Source organism: Chaetodon auriga, chromosome 1, assembly GCF_051107435.1.
Source record: "Chaetodon auriga isolate fChaAug3 chromosome 1, fChaAug3.hap1, whole genome shotgun sequence".
Classification (NCBI taxonomy): domain Eukaryota; kingdom Metazoa; phylum Chordata; class Actinopteri; order Chaetodontiformes; family Chaetodontidae; genus Chaetodon; species Chaetodon auriga.
The window spans coordinates 16,122,517-16,147,122 of NC_135074.1; the positions used below are offsets into that span (position 1 = coordinate 16,122,517).

Below are 24,606 nucleotides of genomic sequence, written 5' to 3' on the forward strand. Positions count from 1 at the left end.
CCTAACCTGTTCTCTCTTCCCCTCCCCGTGCCCTCAAAAGAGAATTTCCTCCGTCTGGGTGATAAACTGGATTAAATGAATAGAGAAATTGCATTAGCCCCAGAAAAAAAAAAAAAAATCCTCTTAAAAATCTGATTAACCTCCAATCCTCAAAGTTCTGATTGGCCCATTAAATATTGAGTGAGACGTGTAAATGCAGTTAATCAATTTTAGCAAGATGTTTGGTGCTGTTACATGCCGTGTGAATGTTACCTGACCTCACTCTCTCTTGGACATCCTTTCCTTTTAGATGCTCTCTCTCTCTCTCGCTTTCTAACACACCCCCTCAGATCCACACACACACACACACACACACTGACACAACCCCCCTGCTGAGGCAGCAAGTGAAGCAAAATAACTCACTCTGCCACACAATCGCTCCTTTGCCTCGCTCTAGGCACTGACTGCTTTATTCCATGACTTTTTTTCCTCCTTCTTCTCTGCTCCCTCCTCCTCATTGGTTCTGTATTTTTTTTTTCATACCATCGTAACTCTGCTACAACAAGAGCCGGTGATGGTGAATTGCTTGACCTTTCTCATTGTGCGGTGGTGCTGTGCTGTGTGGTCTGTGTCGACTTGGTTCAGCCCCATACATCAAGAGAGGTTTGTTATTGTGGACACCTTTGTTTGGTGGGAATTGGAGGTGTTGTGTGTACATTGGAAGCCCTTGTACTGGCATTTGTCAGCGTTAGATTTGTTGAAATTTGCAGCTGCATGCATTATGCCAACATTTTAGAAGTGTCTCGACTTGCTCAGTAAGGATCGACACTGCATAAGACACAGCATTGAACAGGCAAAAAGGCTTTCTTTAAGACACAATTTTACTGTACAAAATGTTTTATAGTTTTCACAAAATACATTTAGAAAGCTCCATTTTAAATAAAATTAAATTGAAATATTTAAGAGACAGCGTGTAGACGTTTTATCTCAGAAGCATTGCTCAGACGTAAACCCAGTGTGTGTCCCATGTTCTATGTACACACTGAAAAAAAAATGCAAAACTCAAAAGAGCATGACAGATGATGCTAGAAAAACCCTCCCATGGTCTTCAATTATAAATAAGGACTGCGGGGTTCGACTGCAGTCTCACGAACTCGAAGCCAATGTAATCGAACAGAACGTGTTTACAAAATTTTGCAACACAAGACTAATATCTTTAAAAAAACACTGTGTACTAGATGAAATACAAAGGCTTTGGTCTGTTTTACAATCAACAATGATTAAATCTGATATGTACTTGTAAACAACTGCCAAACACTTAAGTTTAAAACTCTGTCAAGCAATGTTTAATCATAATTATAGGAATTAAATATTTCTAGTTGCACAATTTTTTTTCTTTTTTTTTTGACCATAGGACACTATAATACAACTATACCTAAGAGACAAATTGTACCTGACCCTAAAGAAATGTATCTTATGATGCATGGAACATTTATAGAATATTCTCGGGGATATAAATGAAATCAACTTTTATTGGAGAAATCTTTCTGGAAGATTTCTAGGGAAGACAAGTACTTTACATTTTGACATAAACAAACTGGATTATATCGAAGACGCAGTCTACCATTTACAGACTACAGGTTGTCTTTTACACCTGTTTTCCACATTTAATGTTCTTCGTGGTAATCTAGAGTCAATCCAACCACCGAAGCAAGAGGTCCAAGTTGTGTTGCATGCCGCGCCGTCTTTGCACACTTTGAGCTGTTGATAGTGATCCGTGTTTAATAAGCCAGCAAGCGCAGGCCCGTGTCAGAGGAGTCAGGACCGCAGCCTCAGTGGGTGGATCAAGTTTGAGTTTCCTCTGCTAAATATCCATTCGTAAGAAATAAGACCAATAAATATTTTTTTTTTTTCGACACAGTAAGAGTCTTCCCTCCAGCTTTTCCTCTTTAATGATATGCAACAGCGTCCAGAGACCATGCAAAGGCTGGTAGAAAGTCTCGATATAAGCAGATTAAAAGATAGTCATGGCAGAATCTCTCAGGTTCTCCTCTCAAACAAACGCAAGACCAACATGGTTTTCTAGCAGTCCATCTATCAGTACTTGATCTTGGTTTTTCATATTAACATACAAATGGCCATTTACTAACACACCAGAGAAAAAAAGGAAACAATGACTGAAGTTGGAAATAGAAAAAAAAAAACAAAAAAAACAGATAAGTTTTTGTTCCATAAAAATTTAACACCGGGCACTTTACAGAGGTCCATTTTTTTCGGTCTTGCCATCGTTGTTCTCTCTTCCAAGTCCTCCTTTGAATGTGCCTAGAGCTACAGAACAGCACACAGTCCCACTGGAAAAACAAAGCCCAGACATCCCAAGGCTCTCCCAGAGTCTCTCTCTTTTCTTTCTTTCTTTCTTTCTTTCTTTCTTTCCTTCTCTCCTCTCCTGTCCTTTGCTTCTTCTCAACCCTCTCTCGCCTTCTCTACTCTCCTGTGCCGTGTATGTGTGAGGAGCACTGCCAGAGGGCGATGGTGGAGTGGGTGGTTACAGGGTGAAGTAGCTCTTCTCTCTACTGTAGTCTTGACCAGTACTGAGACATGTCAGGCTCGCTCCCTGGGACTTGGACAGGGACAGACACTCCAGGAGAGATGAGTCCTGCAGAGACAGGAAGAGAAAGACATCAGTTAAAAAAAAAAAAAAATTAAAAAAACATCAAAATGACCCCCTCCCCCCCAAGACGTCAACATGCTGAATTAGATGAGTGGATGCACCATGCACAGTTAGTGTGACAGCTAACACCAGTTAGCCTTATAGCACAGAGCATTGTGCTTTAAACGCCTGCAATGGAGCTGCAATGAGTCACAATGCTCTGCACATGGTTGCACAGTAAAAGACTTGCAAGCTCGATAAATTGAGGCTTTGGCAATGGCATTTAAACAGAGAGAGTACAACAGCAAATGAATCAAATTAATTAGCAATTTAGCACAGAGGAAATGTGGTTATGCATGATTAACTCTTCATGACTATAACCAGTATATATGGCTCTCAGTAACAGCATCCTAATGGGGTGGAACTAAACTAAGGGCTGGAGTAGTGGGATTGACATGATGGCGTACAGCGGCAATGAAATGAGCTTCGTTCATGCAGCTGCAGAAGGAAAATGATATGGAATGTAGAGGTATTGATCCGCAGGCAACGTAAACCATGGAGCTTCCCAAATAGACGAGAAAAGGAAAAGGAAAGTTGCAGCAACAGATCATGAATTAAAGATGGCTATGTAGTACCCCCAGAATTACAGGAAAGGTGGCAGATATTTCAAAGAATGCACTGTTTGTTAGGATTGAGGTCAAATTTATTTATAGAGCGATTGATTCCCAAGCATGTTGTTAAACAATGAACTTTCTGCCTACCTGTTGAGGTGGTACCAGAAGTGGTCATTGATTGGCTGTTCATATGTGCCTGCATATGAGGGGGCGTGTATGTGTCGTAGCTCCGCCCGTTCACAGGCGGACTGGTAGGCAGCATGCAGGAATAAGAGGAGGTCTGGCTGGGCTATAGATGGGGAGAGAATGTTACATTAGCTTGGCCAACCATAGTTGTAGTCTGTAATACTGTCAGGTCATAAAAAGCCAGATATGGCTTGATTAAATTTTCTTTATCATTTTAGTTCTGATTCCCTGAGAAATTAAAGTAAAAATACAAATTTCAAGACGTTTTGGTTTGACGCACCTCCACTGGCCAAAATTAAAGCAGCAGAGTGCAGGTGAGCAAAGTCACTTCAGCAGGTTTATTTCTGTTTAAAGGCGTAGTGAGACCAATCACAGTCATCATCTCAAAGCCTACAGCTTTTCACTAATTACGCACTCAGAGTTCGGCCATTTGTCCCCCCTTCATCGGACCTGAACTAAACTCTGTGTGTATGTTGAGGCGCAGCGCTGGATGTCAAGTTTAATCAGGCATCTTCAGTTATGAGCAAAGGTGTCATAGGCCACGCCCACTTACACCTATCAATAAGCCGCTTCAGATTTTGGTGGATGCTCAAGTAAACTGAAATTCTGTTCACTGGGTTTGGACGGAGATGCTTTTGGTATTTGTAGCGCCCCCTACAGGTCAGGCTCAAAATGCTGCCGTAGGCCTATTCCTAGCCTAAAGATCTGAACCCAGATTTAAGATGACCGGACAGTCTTCACGCTGTATACCCACCCATTTTGGTGTTGACAGTCAAAATCCAAAAAGTAGCTATGTCACATGACTGTTTTTCAGTTTATGCGAATTAGCAAAAAATTCATCATGGCAGAATTTTATGGCCCAGGAGGCTTTTTTGTAGAGCACAATCTACAATTTCGAGTCAATCAGACTTCCGGGGTGAGGGGCGTGGCCTTTCCAAAATGGAAAGTTTTGGCCTAATTACAGCCACCCTCTGGCCAACTGCGCTCATATTTTTTGGAAAGCGCTGGCATATTATTTCCACTTATTGCATGGAGCTTCTGTTTCTTTCCCATTCTAGCTCAAAGTAATTTGAGCCTATGTGGCAGAAAAATCATAATAATAATAATAATAAACCAACACACAAACAACAGGGTTCTGCCTCTGCGCTGCTTGAACCCTAATGACTCGTGGTCAGTTTGATTCCACTCATATCAATCATCATATAAGATCACACAAAAGGTACATCTTTCCATTTTGATTGTATTATCATCATCTACTTACTTGCATAGGTAGATTGTTTGCCATGGTGAAGCTGGGCATGGGGGGCAGCGCACTGTAGGTGTTTGTGAGTGCAGAGTCTGGTCTACCCAGCATTGACCCCGAAGTGAAAGACACTGCGGATGAAAGGGAAAATGTGGTTAAGACCCAGTGAAATGGCGCACAGTCCTCCGGTGTTGAGACGACCGTCTCATTAGCGTTAAGTAGTGCGTGTGTGAGGTGACGCCTTGTTTGACAGGCTGATAGGCCCGGACAGATACTGTGCCGTGTGTGTCTCAGGTGATTGACTTGTGAGCTTCAGCTCTGCCGGTGTGCCCTCCTGCCTGATTCGGTAATTACGCAGATAGTCAGCTGAGAAGTTCTGCTCAATCATCCATCAAAAGGAAACCACCGGTGCTTCTTCATGTGAACTAGAGCGCACAGCCACGGAGGCCTCCTTCCCCTTTTATATTAATCCGCAGGCTGTCACATAATAATATTTAGTAATAGTTCACATCATGGGTGTCTGATTTGAACCCAGGGGCAGCTAAATGCGTTGTTATTTACATTATAGCAGCAATACTGCAATGTATGTGACAGGTGTAGCTGATAAATGTATGACTGTGCAGCATTTGTGCAACACTGTGGCTGGCAAAGTCTATTTTAATATTACTCCAAGGGGCGGGGGTGTCCTGGAAGTGTTTCCCCAGCTGTGGTGCACCTACCCGGTGTGGTGGGCTGTGGGATTGCCTGGTAGACGCTGGTGCTAAAGCTGCTACTGATGGGGATGTGACTGGAGGAGTTGTTGGCCTGCCGGCGCTGGTTCCGCAGCTTCTCCTCTCGCCTCCACTTTGCTCTTCTATTTGAGAACCATACCTGCAACCAAGGCTTCTTATTAGTGCTTTACCATCAGACAGTTTTTTTCAGGAAACTTTGAAAAACTTGCGCACATCTGGCGTGAAAAAAAAAAATCTGTAGTTCTGGTCACTCACTTGTATTCTTGCTTCGGGCAGGTCGATTTTCGCTGCTAGTCTCTCTCGCGCGAAAACGTCTGGGTAGTGAGTTCTTTCAAATTCTGTAACGTGAGAAATGGAGCAGGAAAAGTGTCAGTACACGAGTCAGAAAATGCGTCCAGGGCGGTTATATTTTTGCAGGACTATTAGTTGAATAAATGTATGCCAAAGGCCCTCAATCCAAAACAAGTTAAACAACGAGAGCCATGTGCCAGGTCTGATATATTAGGCCTGTTATTCGTTTTTTATAATAAACCTTTTCTCTCTGGATTCACATCAAATAATATGGAAGGTGTGTGGTTTTTTTTTATATTAATAACAACAGCATTTTGTAAAATAATAACAATTCAACGTGGCCCATAGAAAATATGTAAATGATTCACTGATGGCTCGACCTTTTTCCAGAGCTTCAATTTGCTCCTGTGTGAAGGACGTGCGGTTTCTCTGGAGTTTCCTCTTGAGCTGCAGTCGCATCTGAGTCTCCTCTGAATCCTCCCCGTTCGAGCTGATGGAGTTTGTGTTCTCTCCTGCGCCGTCTTGTTGTTGGCAGCCATCTGCATTTAAAAAAAATGAAATAATTTAATTAAAAGAAAAAAAAAAACATAGAATGGAAATATACATTCAATTAAGCTAATTGAATCATTAATTCTGGGGTCTCGTGTTGTATTAGCCTACAGCTAATTGTGCAGACCCCGGTGCAGCATCATTAATTAAAGCCCCGCATCATGCTTGAATTCCTTCAAAATCAGAGGAATGATCGCAATTTCTTCTCACTGTTTCCAGATTACAGACTGCGTGAAAGGGAACAACATGAAAAAGACCAAGCAGTTAAACTGTTTATAAAATATTGTGGGAAAAACATGGTGGCCAGGGAAAGGCTCCGCGTACTTATCGCTCCCCAACAATGGCGTGTGTTCTCAAAAGGTTAAGAGAAATGTGACAAGATGTGGCGAGCCTCTTTTCAGAGCCTATGAAATGTATTAAAACCCCAAACTCTCCAGCCCCCCTTTTTTGCAGGGCAGAGCAATGCCTCAATGGTCGTTCCCATATGGGCGTTGGTATAGCCATTGACGTGACCACCAACTTTTGAATAGGAGAAGACGCTTTTCAGAATGATACAATGCCTTCAGGAGTAAGGGAAACCATTAAACTATGGACACAGCCAGGGACGAGCAGTGAGCCCTCGGTGGGTGTAATATATGGGAGGGGGGCTATTGGAGGAGATGACAAAAGGATCCTCTCTCTCTGGAGGCGCACAGGCTATAGTACTTTGGCATTGTGCGCACGAGGATCCCAGTCAACAGAGCTTTGAGTCCAGTGTGTTAACCCTTATCCACTACCATCATTAATCACGTCCCCCGGCCAGCTACACGCCAGTCAGGATTTCTGTCTTCAATTGGAAACAAATGAGTGAGGAGAGAGCATGCAACCCCCTGAACAACCAAAATAAGGGCAATCTATTCACTGCCCCTTCAGTTGCAGGGCGAGGCTTATCGACTAATGTCTGTCTTGTTGTTGGACATCATTATCACACCGAGAAGTTAATGCGAAATTAAGCAGGGGTGCGTTGATAGAGGCTGGTTTTATGTAATATCTCACTGCTGTGGACTGTGGGGAGAGTTGAACTCGTTTTTTTTAATGCAGATTTCTGTTTGTAGCCGCGTTGGCATAGTTTTAATGAGCAGTGCCTTGCTCAAGTACAAGAGGTTGTTGCAAAGATGGAACAGGTGCAGCGCGGCCTGCATGCGCTTTCTGTGCGCTCTTCAAAGCAAACGTGGGCGTCCTGCGCACCCAGAAAGTGAATTTTGAGGGTGCAAACTTCATTTTGTCAAACTGAAGCTGTCTGCCTGATGCATGAATTTGATTTTTTTTTTTTTTTTTTGCAAGTTGCACGTTTGCTGCAAGGAAATTTCGCGTGCCTTTCTGCAGGCCTGAAAACATATTTATAACGTGTCTGAAAATAAAACCCGACGCGACATGTTTCTTGACAATTTCCTTTACTGCAAAATAGTATTCTTCTGTAGGCCAATAGTTTGTATCCACACTATTTGTTTCTTCGCTCTGGATAATCCATAAAAAGGAGTGAATGTGCAGCTATTATCCGTCTGCCAGACCCACTGACGCTAGGATGGGATTTGTTTTCTTTATAAAAGCGCTGGGAAATAAACTCATTCTTTAGTATCACGATGTCTCAGCCAGTGAGGCGGAAAAGCAGCAAAAAAAAAAAAAAAAAAAAAAAAAAAGAGAGATACCGAACCAATTGCGGCACCTTTCAGCTGCTGAGACCGGATCAAAACACTCTTGAGAAACCGCTTAGAACTGAAAGAGAGAGTGAGAGACTAAATCCTATAGACGGGATTTAGAGCCATATAGCCAGCGAGCGAGAATGAGAAAGAGATAAAAGCCCAAATCGGTGGAGTTTTATTCGTTCCTCTTTGGATAGAGTTGTCTTCTTTTGGGGCCCTGTCACTCTCCGTGTAGCCATTATATCTGCTGACCCGGCTGCCGCATGGAAAACATATTTTCGTTCCCCTGAGACAACTGCTTTCCTTAAATACCTGAACTAAAAACACAATAACCAAAGATCTCATTATTATTATTATTATTATTATTATTATTATTATTATTATTATTATTATTATTATTATTATTATCGTTGTTGTTGTCGTTATTATTTCTGGTTTTGAAATAATTAATATAATAATAGCGATTAAATATTATCTTTATCAAGAATCAATAATTATCTAATGTGTCAAAGGCAGACGGCAGCCAAAGTAAAACTGAATAAAATGGATGTTTTACTGCTTGCTATTAATAATAATAATAATAATAATAATAATAATAATAATAATAATAATAATAATAATAATTTAAAATGAAGTTGATCATTTTAGCTGTTAATATGATCGTTTCCGCTTTACTGCTTGTTGATAACAGCCCCACGTGTCCACATGGTCATCAAACAAATGCAAATTATTATTTGCTACGACTGAATTCCAGCACTTGCGTTTCCCCTCTGACGCATAGAAATCAGACACAATGCATCATCGTAATACTTGTTCAGTGAGTGGATATTTAAGAAGCAGAGCAAACGTGGAAAGAAAAAGAAGAAAGCAAAGGGTGGCGCTTCTTCTTAGAGACTCTGCTCAGTGTTTGGCCTGCAGCGGGCCGACAGGAAACCCTCTGAAGTGGAATATTTCCACAGCAGCCTTACCATCTCCACACTCCTGCATGTTGCCATAATGAGAGACAAAGCCCTCTCTAATGAGCAATTACACGTAGTGCGGACCGTTCCCATAACCAATCATTGCGTGTGAAGGAAAACATTCCTTTGTACTAATATCCCCGCACACAGCTCCCCGGCTCTGCCTCCCCATCAGGAGGGGAGGAAAATGCAGCCTGTTGGATGGACACCTCTGCTGAAAGGACAAGCCGCTGTCACGCACATCCATGTCTGGGACAGTGGAGGCATTCAGACTGCATGCTTGGCCTATGGCTTCCTCTAATCGACTAGTCTTAATTGGGGGTCTTGTTCAGGGCATCAAAGCAACACAATGCCTTCCTGCAAACAGAGCCGTGGACCGGAACCGCTGCAATAGTAAGCTGTAAAACTATTCATATTCAAACATGACAGTTTATGGTGACCTCTGCGGAGTTCACAGTAATGCCTCTCCCTTCAAACAGGCAAATATCTTCATTTTTTTGTGTGTGTGACTGACCGTAAATGTGACCAAGCCTGAGAAATCAGACCTATCCGCCCGCTTGCACCCTTCTTTGATGCAACCCCACCACCGTGCATGCGTCAAGGTGTCTTTATTGCCACTGTGTGATAATGAGGCTCACCTTGGTTGGGCTGCCCTGGCACTGATGTTCCGGGGTACCAGCCGGGCCGGGTCCCCCAAGTTCCTGTCTGACCGTTGAGCATTCTCAGCTTGTCATACATGCCATCTGCGCCCATCTGTTGCTTTTCACTAGCCAGGTTGCGGAGGACTCTGTTTATCGATGACACCTGAATGACAAATTGCATATGATAGAAGTAAAGATTAGGATCAGATGGAGCGCCGCTATCATCGTGTTTCTATAAGCGGGCGCAAAGATGTGGATGCGCAGCGGGTTCACACACACACACACACACACACACACACACACACACACACACACACACACCTTATTATCATAATAAATCAGCACGGGAAGAGTTTCCTGGAAAGCACACAAACGGACAAGGCGCTCCTCCTAACTCTCTGTATGTTTGGGTGATCACATATGCAGCAATGCGTGGCGCACACTTTGCGTATTTAATAAGACTGAATGGTTGGCTGCCCATCCTTTTCCTCCAGTGCATGAGAAAAGAAAAAGTCATTTCACGTGGCAAATTAAATCATGCACATAACTTACAGTCAATACACTTACACTGGGGATATTGTCGTTGGTGCAGATCCCCTCCGACAGAAGTCTGTCACGGATCTCCCACGCAAAGATAGACGGACACTCCCGCTTGTACTGCGCGATTTTCGCGACCACCTCTGGAGTGGCGACCCGGGGCTTGCTGCCGCCTATTGCTCTCGGTCTTATGGAGCCAGTTTCATAATACCTGCCCAGGATCTTGCTCACACAGCCGTTGGACACCTGGATAGAAAACAAAAGACACAATTCACATACATTATTTACGACTATTAACGGAATTTCTAAGATGGCGTCAAATAATTATCACCTTTTCACTGTCCAGCACTTGGACTTCATCATGGGTCTATAAACAAAAAGAATATGCCTTGAATGGTATATTAGGCATTTCTTACAGTAGATTTATTCTTTGTAAAAGCAGGCACATTGCTTTCCCTTTTGTCGGCCTTATTACATTTCCAGTAAACGGAATGATGCAACAGTAATAATTTGTCTGACCTAAAAACATTCATAAAATGCAACGTTCAGATTACAGGAATCATGGATTTAATGTGAAGATCATACCGTTTTTTCCTCATGATTTTATCCTTAAAAAAAGCAGTTTGTATCCACTGAAAACAAAGACTGTATCAACCTGTTTTCTGCTGAGAAAGTGTGGTTGTCACCTGCAGTATCCTGGAGATGTCGCAGGGTCGAGCACCGCTGTGAGCAAGTTCAACTATTTTCTGCCTGGTGGAATCCGGCAGCGGTCTACCATTAACAAACACACCACCGAGCTGGTTTACGCCACTGTGACCTACATGGAGACAAAAGCATCGGAATCAACACACCGTATTGTGACTCCAATTAAAACACATGTGATGCAGCAAATGATTTTCAGTGAACGGTGAGGAGAATGGTAGAAGCGCTCGGGGAAGCCGAGTTTAAAGATGAAACATGAAGACAGAGGCACAGCAGGTTTATTGCACTTCAGGAAAAAAAATTGAATTAACGGTCTTATGCTTGTAGAAAGTGTTTAAAATCGAAGTGCACTGAGAAAACAGTAGTTTTAAGAAGCTGGTACACCGCTCGGCACATTCCCCTCTGAAGACAAACACTGCGCAGTTACGCAGAAACACATGCAGAACATAGATTAAACGACAGTAGCGTCACATAAACTGAACCAAAAACACCTCAATGTGTTTTTTTTTTATTCTAATAATAAATGAGCACATCAGTCGGTCTTTTGCCCCGAGGAATCTCAACCAACCTTTCGTCAAACCGGCAAACTTCGGTATTAAAACATTCGCACCGTTATCCATCCCCTCATATGCAGCTGCGCATCAGCAACACCAGCACCTCACTCATAAACTACCCCCAAAATAATAACCAGCAGCAGCGACAATCGCATGAAACAAACAAACAAACAAAAAAACTGAAAATAGTGTGTTAAATTAGCTTTCAGTCAAAAGGATCACTTTCTGGAAAGTGGCATTAAATCCACAACGATAGTCCTTCAAAACACACAATAATCACGCGTCAACAAGACAGGCACCGCACAGGATACCAGCTCTAAAACAGCAATTTTTATGATTGCTTGTTATCTAAAAAAGAATGCTTTTTGCAAATTATCCTTAAATTGTTCCAAAGCATCTCTCTAAAGCACAGAATAAGCCCGCAAACCTGAAGCCAAATGGGAGAGCTGACTCCCCGGAGTGCCTGAGCTGCTCTGTGCTTCTCCGCTCCCTTCCCCTGCGCTGCCGCCCGGTACATTGACTCCGGGAGCAGAGGCTCCTTAGCAATAAATAAGCTCCAAATATAGAAGAGGGGGAAAATATGATGAGCCTGCCTGACATTTGTCTTTAAAATAAAGCTAGCTGCACGTCAAGTTTGAGCTTAATTTCTGGAAATAGGCGGAAGTCGCCTCGGATCATGCATGGGAGGCTAATTGAAAAGATCAGTTGGAGCACTTGTGGCAGGCATGTCACTTTATGACACCGCTCTGCTTTTGAAAATCGCATCGTCACGACAAATAGTAGCATGATAAAACGACCCTTTCTGTCTGCATTTGGATATCACTCAGACAAAATTGGACGCTACTCGTTTACCCTCCGAGGGAGACTTCGTTTTAAGGTGGCCAGGGGCTACGCGCGGTCACACAAACGAGGGCGCGCCTGGATTCTTAACATATTAAAAGTGACATGCAGTTTTTTTTCTCCCCCCCTTGTTTGTATTTGACAACAAATGCTCACAGCCACTGCAGTCCTGTTGTGTGCAATCGGTAGGCGTCTTTACTCTGAAACATGTCACAGTACTCTGCTTTAAACGGCCTTTATTTTATATAAAAGATCAAAAAAGGGGGCATTTGTGTAGATGAGTGGAACATAAACCTGCTTAAGTGAGTAACATATCCCTTTTGGCCGCTATGTGTAATAATCTTCCAGCGTGGATCTGATTGATAGTAAACCCATTATCATCCCTCCTGCTCTTTGGTAATTCCAGGATTAAGTGGAATTAATAGACTTCTTACGCTGAAATTGGCCTACCCGCATTAAGCGGTCCTGCTCTGCGGGTTCTCCAGAGCTGCTCCATCACCTCTGATTTATAGCTATCATATAAATCCTCCGGATCGATAAAACCGTCAGATAAGGACATCACATAAAAATCAAACTCTCCTAAGGTTAAGTCTTAATCATGGCGCAATTCCCTCAAGTGCCCGGAGTCGATCTCGCCCGCTGGCGCTGATTATGCGCCTTGTATTCTATTGCAAGTCGACTAATAGGAAAACATATGGTGTCAATTTGGACGCTCCCCACCATATACACCCAGGAGTTATTAGCACAAAAGCCACCGAGGCCGTCGCGACCTTTAGACAACCCAAAGGGCCGGGCCCAATGATATCTCCTCGGCAATTCGCACCAGACATCACACGCCAAGCCAGGGGAGCATCCCATTATCATCAATCCGCAGCAAAGCAGAGGCAGCGGGTATTGTACACAGCTTTGATAAGGCCCCATCATCTCTATAATGGACAAGCGACAAATCACAGCGCTGCGGCCTGCGAAGTAAAACTCCACTGCCACCAGTCTGTGAAAGTATGTCTATCTTTCATCACAGGGTCACTTTGGTTTTTCTGTCTTACGGCTCACACCTCGACACATCAAGCAATCCAACTGTCATGTGGTCCAACATTGGATTCAAACATATTTGGACTAAAATGCGCACAGATTACAGCACAGACACGTCATCGAGGTATATGGAGAATAATATAATAAAATTATTCCACACACCTTCATCACAGATGTCATACACCTCTTGTCCAGCAGCAAGAGAGAAAATGTTTCATGTTTATCCTTTTGCGTTTCAACACACACATGCATACATTCACACACACACACACGCACACACCAGGAATAAGACAAACATTGAACTCATGGGCCACTTTAAACACAGAGGCCTATAAGCAACTTCATCTACCATGTTTTTTGATTGGCACCCACGACAATATGGTTGTTAATATTTATCTTCCGCCGTGAGTTCAGCCTGCACCGAACAGTGAGGCCTGCGGGTATAATATGAGCTTTTTCTTTCTAGTTCATGCTGTCTGTCCGTGAAGAATATGGACTAATCTACATAAGACATTATTGCTATTCCTCATGTTTCATGCAGGGCTCTTCTCTACGCAGCTAATCTTGTATGCAGCCTGGCAGCCAGCTCTAACGCTAATGCAGACGGCTGTGCAATTATTTAATACCAACTCAAGCAGAAACAAAAATCTCCCTCACAACCCAACCCCCTCTGTTCTGTCTCCCTCTCTCTCTCTCTCTCCTCTCTCTGGAGCAGGACGACGTGTGATTAACTTGTTCAATAATAACTTGCCTACCTATCACTGAGGAAAAAAAAATAAAATAAATTAACAGCAATGAAACGGCCATCAAATAACTGAGAAAATTTCGCCCCTGCACCTCAAAGTCATGCAAATTTATGCCTGCACGTACATTTCTTGTTTCTCTCTCTCTCTCTCTTCCTTTAAAGTGTTCTTTAAGTTATTGCGCTGTAACAACCAGCGCATAATGTCAGTGGGTCCTGCTTCCATGCAACCACATTAGGGACTTGCGGTTGTAATCAAAAGTTTCAATACAAAATATACATAAAAACAACTTACTGTTCTGCATCATTGAGGCTACGCCAGACTCCCACGTGGCCTGGTTGTGGTATTCTACGTGTCACAAGAAAAAAATGCAAAGCAGGTTAGCGTGAAATCATAAACACGGTGTGTATACATCTTTTTTTATATTTATATATATATATATATATGTACTGTTAGATTATCAATTTTAAACATGTGATTTTAAACAAACAAAAGTTTCTCATCTCATATCGTTCGATTGGATTTATTTATTTATTTATTTTTTCGGATCTTGTGCTTAAACATTATTGGTGCATAATGAATTTCACATCCTCAGTGTATGTATGTATTTTAATTAAACTTGCCTGGAAACAGAGTTGACTGTCCACTCTATAACAATTTAGTCAATCATCTGCCGTTTTCACTACTTAATGTCTCCCTATGGGACAAAGCAAAACAACACATTAGCACAGCCACAGCTATACTGATGCACTTCAACCTACTGTATCTTCATTTGTGCCCTCCATTTACACTCGGCCTCGATGCACAACATGCCGAGCAAGTAAATCAACATTGACGCCGGACAGGAGCAGTCGATCACCTCTGTTAGGACCTGTCACATTACATTCTAAGTAACAACCTCGCCGCGATACAGGGCTTCTAACTCTTTCACACCACTTTTTCTGTGAAGGCTTTTGGTCCTGGTGTTTTCTCTTTAAAAAAAATAGAATAAAAAAAAGTTAATCTAAAGCAATCGGCCCTCGTCTTCTCAGCAGGAGATTTTTATTTATTTTTTTTTTTTAAACTTGATAACCCTCCTCTTGTGGAGTCTATATCGTGGAAACTGTACAGTGACACACGTTGTCTGCTTCGCCTCACTGCTCTGTAAAAGTCCAGACCAGGAGGGGGTACAAAGCTGGTGTACAAAGCCTGCTGGACTCCCAACAATGCACCCCCTTTTCTGCCTCCGTACACCTCAAACCCGGGGCGAAAACTCGGCCTCCGCGACTAGAAACACACAGCTTCCCCACTAAACACACCAACAAGTTCAGATTAATACAAAGAGCCGGAGGCATGCATCCACCCCCCTCCGGGACCATTCACACACACACACACACACACACACACACACACACACACACACACACACACACACACGACCGTGACCCCCGGTGCCGCTTGTGCGTGAAAGTGGGTTTTGTTTGCCCTGCTTTTTATAGAGGAAAAATTAAAAAACGTAATTTCTTGTGCTAAATATTTGCTGGTTATTTTGTGCTGCTGGTGCGGGTTGTAAAGCGGGTTGAAAGACACAACAGCGCAGTAGGGCGCTCAATTGGAAAAGACAAATGCATTAAAGAAGCTATTGACTGGGGAACAGATAAAAAGGGGGCCAGGCAGGGAGAAGTCTGAAGTTCTCTCCCTCCATGCAAAGTTGCGTTGTGTGCAGGGCAAAATGGCCTAATAACGTCGTCTAGCAGGCTGGGTTTAGTCCGGGGTTAGTTTGAGAGACGCGCGGAGCTGGAAGGCCGCCGTTGCGTTCAGATCGTGGCTTTCTTTCACGTTTAACAAATAGGCTGCATTAATCAAATTCAGATTCCATCACACTGGCCCACATAGCAGTTAGCCTGTTTAGCATAATCTAAAATGACCAACACAACCCCTGCGTAATTTAGATATTATTATCATCATTATTACTGGCCGATTGTCAAGATGTTCAAGTTAATGAGGAAAAATATTTTGTAAAAAAAAAAAATAACATGTTAATGCTGACCAGTCTGGAAATGCACTGCATTCAGTGGCCATAGCTTTTAGCTTTCTAAGGTCCAAGTGGTTAATCATTTATTTAAGGTCGAAAGCTCAAACGTTGTTGTTCCTGATCTAATCTGCATTTCTTTTCCTTTGGTAATCCGTAACAACAATGTCTTAATTCAACAATGCTTATTCTGGCCGCTCACAACATTCATATGCAGAGGTGGTTCATGAGGGCCTGGACTGCAAGATGCAGCCTAACAGAATATATGCAAGCCTGTGTTTTAATATGTATACTGTATATACACATGAAGGTTAGGCCCACTTTAAAATGTAATGCATGTTATAGAATACATTTAGTGAATTAGCCATTAGCATGCATGTAGCCATTGGGTTTAATCTTTATTCAGAAGGACCAACAATTTTAGCTTCCATTTTAAGCGACAGCCGTGGTGTGTCTTTTTAGATATTATTGTATTTTTTTTTCGCTGAATAATGCTGAATTTAACTTTACAATTACAAAAGAAAAATGCACAATTACAATAAATTAATGTATCTATTTAATTGTATTAATTTATGTTTGGATATTTTAAAAAAAAAAAACTACAGTGACAGAACAAACAGTTTAAAGCAGCAATTTGCGTCCTTATTTTTGTGTTTTGTTAAATCACTGAAATTATTTGAAATATTATGAGCTTTTAACAGGCTGACAGGGTTGTTAGTCTAGTATTTGTGCTGTTTGAAATTACTGCACAGCCCGAGTGCTAACATGTGAAAGTAGTTTAACTCGCTGTCATTAAGGGCAGACAGAAGCAGCTTAGAAAAAGCGGGGGAAAAGTTGTATTTTCACAGACACGCTGAAACGGGCCGGCCTCCTCCTCACGGTGCTTCCATCCGTCTTTTTTTTTTTTTTTGGAGAAGGCGCTTGGGTGACTCGCCTGCATGAATCAATCTGACACCTTTCCTCAACGGGTCATTGCGCCCCATTCTCCACGATGATCACTGTCCTGGCCCAACGTGACTTTTTACTCTTTACTGTCATAAATAAGCGGTAAGCTATCCGTATAGGCCTAAACACAGCAACAAAATCGAGCAGATAAAACGGACAGAGACGCTGAAGGCTGTTCGCACTTTTGAGAGAGTCCAGTCAGAAGACAGGCTGCACGGTCCAAACGATAAAACACCCACAGCCTCAGCACTGAGCCTAACCCTAGAGCCGAGAATAAATGACCTATAATCATATATAATAACAACAATAATACGAGAATAATAAGAATAGGCACCAACAATTAAACCTAATAATAACTCAATAATTGAACAACACAGGCAAACTTTTAGTCAGGATCTCACCTTTTTGGGGCATCCTGCGTCGTTGTCAAAGTCCTTGGCAAACTATAGGCTACAGCCTAGTTCTCCACGCCACAGAAAGAGAGAAAAAAAAAGCCGACCAGGATCAGTCTCTCTCGGGAAGTTTAGAAGAGGAAAAATTAGTTTCCAGTGGTCTTCGGCGGAGACGGAGGGGATATCCCTGCGAAGTGGACAGAGATTGACAGTGAACTCAGATGTCAGGACGCACGGAGTTTGGCGAGGATGTGCGCTGGCGTGTGAGAGAGCGAATGAGAGAGTCGGAAAGAGAGAGAGTGGGGAAGAGAAAAGAGAGCGAGAGAGGGGGAGGGAGGGGAAGGAGGAGGGAGGGAGAGTGGTGGTAGTGGTAGAAGGAGGTGGGGGTAAGAGAATGAACACACCTATGCTGATTGGTGATGGAACAAGTGTATTAATGTATGTGTTCCTGGTCTGCTGTGTGCGCCTCGCCTCTCCTCGCCTCGCCTCCCTCCGCCGCTCTTCACTGGCCCATTAGCGCGACCCGACCTCTGTCATCATCCCCCATATAAACACTTCCCCCTGCACCACAGCCAAAGCGGGAAACGGGGCCGAGCCACAGAGAGAGAGAGAGAGAGAGAGAGAGAGAGAGAGAGAGAGAGAGAGAGTCTCGTCTTCCCAACCCACTAATCAGCCCACGCATGCAAATACCCTGCGCTCACTTGCCGAATATTGCCCTATTGCAAAGCAACTGCCTCGGAAATGCCCATTGGACGGAAAGCTCTATTCTTCCAGGCTGAATTGGGTCTGCGCAGGGAATCTCGGGCATGTTCAGCTCCAACCTGAGGCTAAGTAGAGCTGTAAGGCGGACGGAAACTAGCAGTGGAGCAGCGCGCACGTGAATGCTGGTGCTCATAACGGCAAATTCAAATAACAAAGAGCTGCAGCGCCTTTATGAAGGAATCGATGCTCTATACATAAGATAAATCTCACATTGACGCATGTAGTTATACTGAGAAAGTTAGAAGACATGTTGCTAAATGTCACTTCTATCGTTGTTTGTTTGTTTGTTTGTGACTCTGCATCCACGTGTCGGTTTTAGGATGATATCATCACTGACAATTTTCACGAAACACCAAATGTTGCTCTCTTCAGCTTAACACATGAATTAGGTATATGTTGCTCCAGAATTAATAAAAATCAACAAAGTCCTAAAAACATCCCAGAGAGGACACCTCAGCATGGAAAATATATCTGATGTGGGGAAAGTTGTTGATGTTTTTTTTTTTGTTTTTTTTAACTAAAAGCGGCAAATGGGAACATATTTATGTTGAAAATCATCTGCAGTTGAAAAGGGCACGACCCCCCCTCACTACAAAGCAATCAGAAAATGTCCACCACGTGCTTTTGTTGATTCTTTCGGGTATCACCTTCCCCTGAATAGCCTTACCCCTCCTGTCAACAAGAACGCCGTGCGTAAAGAGCGCAGCCTTTAGGCAAGCTCCGGTGCTTTTTATGGACACATTTGCGAGGCACGGCGACGTCACTCCTGCGACCTGACAGCAAATAGCACGCGTAAATAAAGTAAAGCAAATGACTGTGTAGCCATGGCCACACGCTCCCAAACTGCGCCCGTTGAATGGCTGGCTATTAACGCACACCTCAACGCACCCAAAAGCAACCCCTCTGTGCCCGTGTTTGAGCATACACCCGGAGCTTTGGGCAGCACCAGTCTCGGCACTGAGGAGCCCCGTCGCTTACTCCAAAAGGAGGAGAGCCGAGGGGAAGAGAATGAGGGTTGTATGGATGTGGAAAAGTAGAAAAGGGGGTGCGTGAAAGGGCAAAGAGAGGGAGAGAGAGGAGCGGGGACAGGCACAAGCAGGGGGAGGGGAGAGAAACTGCTTCTTCGTCTTCTTTTTTCTTCTTTCTTTTTTTTTTTTTTTTTTTTTTTTTTTTTGGATGGGAGGCCATGAAATGAAGTCATGGAGGCCTATACTTGACTTTCTTTGACATGTGAAAAAAGTAGGAGAAGTCAGAGCTCATCAATAAAACACTTCGGAGGTGAAAGAGGGCTCCCTAACAACCATCGCATTCCTGACTGTGGGTTCAATGAGTAGACAAATGACGCTGCCAGAGAGAGAGAGAGAGAGAGAGAGAGAGAGAGAGAGAGAGAGAGAGAGAGGTACTGCCCGGCTTGAATGGGGCCCTCAGTGGGCCGGCGAGATAATGAGCTGAGAGGACCGGCGCAAACTGTCACCGAGGGTCCCGCGGTGAGGAACAACACTTTGGCCAATACTCCTTCATCAAACAACCCGTAAACTAAACGAGCACATTCATCTGTTTCTCCTTCCTGCATTGTTTCTACTCACTTAGACTGGTGGCTCAGCCTAGGCCTACCGTGAATGGCCGCAGCTTATATCAGCTAAAGGAGGGAGGGTGGGGGGGTTCCCAAACATTTTCCCGTCAAGGACCTCCCTATTAGATATGCATTAGACCACAAACACCCCCACAACACTCGATTTGTGCTATGAGGGAACCTCGTGTTGGTTTTGATTTACTGTAAAACTGTGATCTCAGTTGCAAAAAAAAAAAAATCTCCCAAACAGCCTCCATCCCTGTATTTAAGACTCTTTATTTCTTGTGGTTACAGTCTACCTTTGTAGTGCAAATGTTATTGCCACTCACTTGTCACAGACTGCAGCTGTCAAAAATTCACACCACTAACCTGCCCTCGCTGAAAGACAGATTCCCCGATGAGTGTGTCAAGTAGTTTTCCTTGGAAACAATGCCTCCTGTAGGTTATTGATTTCTTTTGTTAAGCTGTAAATCCGCCCTAAGAGCTAATTCGTTGTCTCCACTCTGGAGATTTGTTGGCTTTTTTTTATTGAGTTTTTCTTGTTTTGTTTTGTTTTGTTTTTCACAGCCTTCACTAGAACACTAAGTAGGCCTTCAGCTTTATCAGCTAGAACCCTGTTAGAAAATATAGGCCTATTTCCTATATGTATTTTCTGTATTGCTGTGCAAGTTTATGGATTGCTGTGCAGGTCTGTTAAAAAAAAAGGGATATGCTGATGTTGGGAAAGCAATTAGCCCAATTCGGATTAGCAGCAACTAATGCCAAAGGCCTTGAAAAGAAAGCCTAATCTGGTCGCTATTTTCCCTTGAGGCAACGTGGTATTTGTACCCATCTAGAAACTTTTAAATACAAAAAAAGAAAGGAAGGAAGAGAGAAAGGAAAAGAAGAAGAAAAAAACATAAGAGAGGGAGCTGCAGTAAAAAACAGTGACATTGTTTTTGGACAGGGAAAAGGAGAGTGCAAAGTGAGCCCACCTCATTTAGAAAGCTGTTGTTTGGGATTACAGTTCACCCTTTTACAGGATGATGCAAATCTATATGAGATAAATTCATCATGTGTGAAACCGGCGGGAAAAGAGCTTCCAATTAGTTTTGTTTTTTTGTTTTTTTTCCTGGAAACCTGGTTAAATGTTTGTATTTGATAGTTTTATTGAAAGCTGTTTGCCTTCGTGATGATCCCCCATTGGAGGTCATAGTTTACTCACCTTTCATGTACCAGGACACCTGATAGGTCTATCACGAAATGCCGCAATATTGTTTGAATATGCAGTAAATGAAAAGCTGCTGAGCTGAATCCATCTGATTCATGGCGATTTTAAAAAGGAAAATTGGAGCATTGATCTACATCTCCTGACATTTTGATGTGGAAGAGGACACCACATCGAGCCCTGTTTGTTTTATTTTATTTCAGGACACATTGTGAATGCTGTTATTACCTCCCACAAACCCCAACCCAACCTCATTAAAACTCATCATTTACAGTCCTCACATTTGAATGCACCTGCTTTATGCACTGCTGAGCAGATAAACAAAGCCAATATCATCATAATCTTGCATGTTGTTGTTGTTATTATTAATGATTAGCTGACAATTAATTTTTTGATAATATTTTTGAATGGATTATATAGTAGACTATATATACGGTTGATTAAAAAACTAAATGAGTAAATTTTGAAATACCATATTAAAACCAACGCACAATTGTTATTATTATTGTTATTATTAGTATTATTATTATTATTAGTAGTAGTAGTAGTAGTAGTAGTAGTAGTAGTAGTATATTATTTTTCAGATTATCGTTGTAATCACAATGCTCAGTGTCGACCTGGATCTGTGAGCAGCATTCTTGCTCAAATGACCTGTCATTTATCAAACAGCCTCGGATGGTCAGATTCATTCTCCCTTAAGAGATTCATGAGGAAATCGCTGGTTTATTTGCATAAATTATTTGCACTTTTACAAAGTGTCATTCTGTGCTCATAAACACTAATTAACAATCACATGCTCGTTGGACTTGTGCGCAGATATTTCATTAATGTGCTCTTTTCAAAGGCGTGCTGCGCGTGGAGCGCGTAGCGGAACAGGCAATCTGTTCATGTCGACCTGTTTCTCAGCACAGTCAGTGGATTTAAGGAAACATAACTCCAACACGGACAAATCTATGTAGCTTTCTCAGGAGGAAATGTTTGGAGACTGTTCTCTGCTTGGTTTAAAGGCCTAACAAGCTCCAGGCGAATGCTTTCTGGGCGCTTTTCAAACATGTTTCATCAAAATAAAGCTCTGCATGCCTATAAATGTGCTGCATTTTCAACTGAAATAGGCTGTTCCATCCTTCTGGGCAGGATGTGTTGAGGGATAAATGCAAATCTCTCTCTCACTCCCTCCCTCTCTCTCTATCTCTCTCTCCCTCTCTGTCTCTGTCTCTCTTTCTTTTAATTGAACTAGTTCAACTTCCATAGTACATAAACTTTGAAGTTTGTGGGGCGACAAGGAGAGGATGGGGGATTTCTTGTGTAGCCCACAGAAGGTGTACGGCCCACAGAAGCCCTCTCCTGGCAAAAGGCTGAAGGCTGGGATAAACACCGGGGCTAATGGTGTCACAGCGCTGCTCGGCAAGCGTGACAGAAAGAAACACAGGACCCAAACATACAAGAGCCTGGACCAGAGACATACAAAGTCTCCCAGCTGCTGCCTGGAAAATCATGTTGTATTTTTATCCTTTACGAGGGAAATTAAAAAAAAAAAAAAAAAAAAAAATGAAGAAAAAAAAAAGAAGCTCATCCCATTACAGATGGGATTAAGATAGAAAAGTAGAAAAGATACATATATATAAATATATATATTGGGGGGGAAAATGTATAAATACAAGGCCCAGACCATTTTATAGACCAGACTCAATCTTAAAACCCTCGGGGCGCGTATGTCATTTCTCTGCATGCTAAGTTATACTTGAAATTATTTGACACACTCTCTTTTATTGCAGTCAAAACTTTGACAAATATTCAATTTTACAACACGACCAGTTACCCCACTAACTCAGCATTCAAGCCAAAATACTAAATTGTTTCTCTCGAAAATAAATAAAGAAATAAATAAAATCACACGTGGATCGCAGCGCGATGAGGAAGCGCCGTTTGGCTGAAATATTCCTCTGATGGACAGCGTCATTTCCACCGCGCTGATGGATCGAGCAGAGCTGAATGGATCCCATACACATTCAATTTACTGTACAGGTCGAAGCCTTTAATTTCCCCCGCACAGAGCTCACAATAATGGGCGCTTTTTAAGGAGTGACGTGCGCTTAATTCCTCGGTGAAGATCGCTAATTACACGCTGTATGTGTGCGTGATCGATGACAACAAAAACGAAGTGTGTGGGTGTGCACCTCCTGTAGGCTACACAGAGCAACGTGCAAGCACTTAACCAATAATTGTACCTAACTTTGCAAATGCAGCAGGCTTATAATCAACCTGCACGCACATTCAAGCTCCCGCTTTAAAATGTCTCCACACCTCTTTAAGTTCGAAGAGATCAGAGGTGCCCACTTTTGCCGTGTTAAATATTATTAAAAGGAGCATTTCCGATGCCAACGGACCGTATATATTACAAGAAACTTTTAAAATACAGTCCATCCACACTCACCGGATGAAAGGCAGCAGACGGGTCTGACCGGTATCCTGTGCGTATAAAGTCGTTTCGTCCCTCCCCGGATCTCTCCTCCGTGTCACGGCGACAGAAACTTATAGGTCCCGATTAAAATCTGTCTACCTTTGGATCCGCCGTGGAGTTGAAATGTCAATGAGAGCGGGGAAAAAAATCTGCGGCTCTTACCAGCAACTTTCCCTTCAGCATCAGCCTCAAGTTGGCAGTGATTGGCTGGAGCGACGGGTCGACGTCATACCTTGGACAGGACACGGAGCGGAGAATGGGGAAGTGCACGAGGTAGCCTACATGTGGAGCACACCGGCCTGTTTACTGTCCCACCGTGTGTGTGTGTGTGTGTGTGTGTGTGTGTGTGTGTGTGTGTGTGTGTGTGTGTGTGTGTGTGTGTGTGTAGGGACTGACAGCTAGCACCTCACTCTGCAGGGGCAAAGTCCCGTTTTATCCTTGTATTTTATTTTTAGCATTCTTTGTTTTATATATATTTTACTATTTTATTTTCATTTACTTTTTTCTATTTCAAAATTTCTTGTATTATTTCATATTTTATTTAATATATATATATTTATTTGTGTTATTATTATTATTATTATTATTATTAGTAGTAGTAGTAGTAGTAGTAGTAGTAGTTTTAGTAGTAGTGGTAGTAGTCTTAGTAGTCTTATTTCAGTAATCCACACTGTCCCGGGTGTATTAGTTGTGATTTCAAAAATAAAAGTCTGGCATGGCGAGAGCATGTCTGAACTTATTCTGTAACTGAAAAGAGTCTTAATAAGATAGATTTTCCATTCTATGCAACCAACATGCAGCATGGACATACATTTTGTAGGACATGAATGTTGGTATGATTTATTTATTTCTTTATTAAGTTTTAAAGTTTTCCATGGAGAGTTTTTGTAAGCTTTGCAAGATATTGTTCATATAACTTCTTTAAATGTACGAAAACTTAACCATCGCCACAATGGCCGCATTTTCCCCTTAACAGCTGCTGCCGTTAACTGTTACTAAAGAGACAGGGGTGGACTGAAGGGTATTAAGACGTGAGCAATAGTTGTTGTTGTGTTTTTAATTCTGAGCATGCTCAGTGTGCAACAGGTGTGGACAGAACAGGTGCAGGCAAATCCCACTCAACAGACCTGTGAAAATGCCCCTCACACTCTTCCTCATGATGTATTTGGGCAGTAGGCCTCCACACCTTTCCGAAGCTCCGGCAGAATAGCACATCCCGGCACAGTTCTGCTTCAAGGATTAAAATATGGATTGATAAACATGAGTTATGTTGTAAACAAAGCCACAGTTCCAGCCTGCGCTAAAAACGCTTTTATTTCTAC

At 42.6% G+C, this 24,606-nt stretch overlaps 1 protein-coding gene across 18 annotated transcripts; it reads right to left on the reverse strand.

Moving 5' to 3' along the window:
• Positions 1-849: 849 nt before the first annotated feature.
• On the reverse strand, positions 850-23,489 carry pax6b (paired box 6b). Of its 18 annotated transcripts, none has more exons than XM_076726639.1 (15): positions 23,258-23,468; positions 17,291-17,468; positions 14,557-14,630; positions 14,228-14,281; positions 13,353-13,376; positions 10,749-10,879; positions 10,394-10,429; positions 10,093-10,308; positions 9,523-9,688; positions 6,075-6,233; positions 5,659-5,741; positions 5,392-5,542; positions 4,691-4,803; positions 3,391-3,532; positions 1,386-2,635 (listed from the first exon to the last, which is right to left on the reverse strand). In XM_076726639.1, the coding sequence occupies exons 4-15, from the start codon at positions 14,238-14,240 to the stop codon at positions 2,550-2,552; spliced, it is 1,320 nt and encodes a 439-aa protein (XP_076582754.1). In that variant the 5' UTR covers positions 14,241-14,281; positions 14,557-14,630; positions 17,291-17,468; positions 23,258-23,468; the 3' UTR covers positions 1,386-2,549. The 18 variants fall into 18 exon arrangements, with proteins under 18 accessions (XP_076582819.1, XP_076582828.1, XP_076582836.1 ...); XM_076726650.1 differs by lacking the exon at positions 23,258-23,468 and adding an exon at positions 17,686-17,823; XM_076726713.1 differs by lacking the exon at positions 10,394-10,429 and having other exon boundaries at positions 852-2,635; positions 23,258-23,489.
• Positions 23,490-24,606: the final 1,117 nt, after the last annotated feature.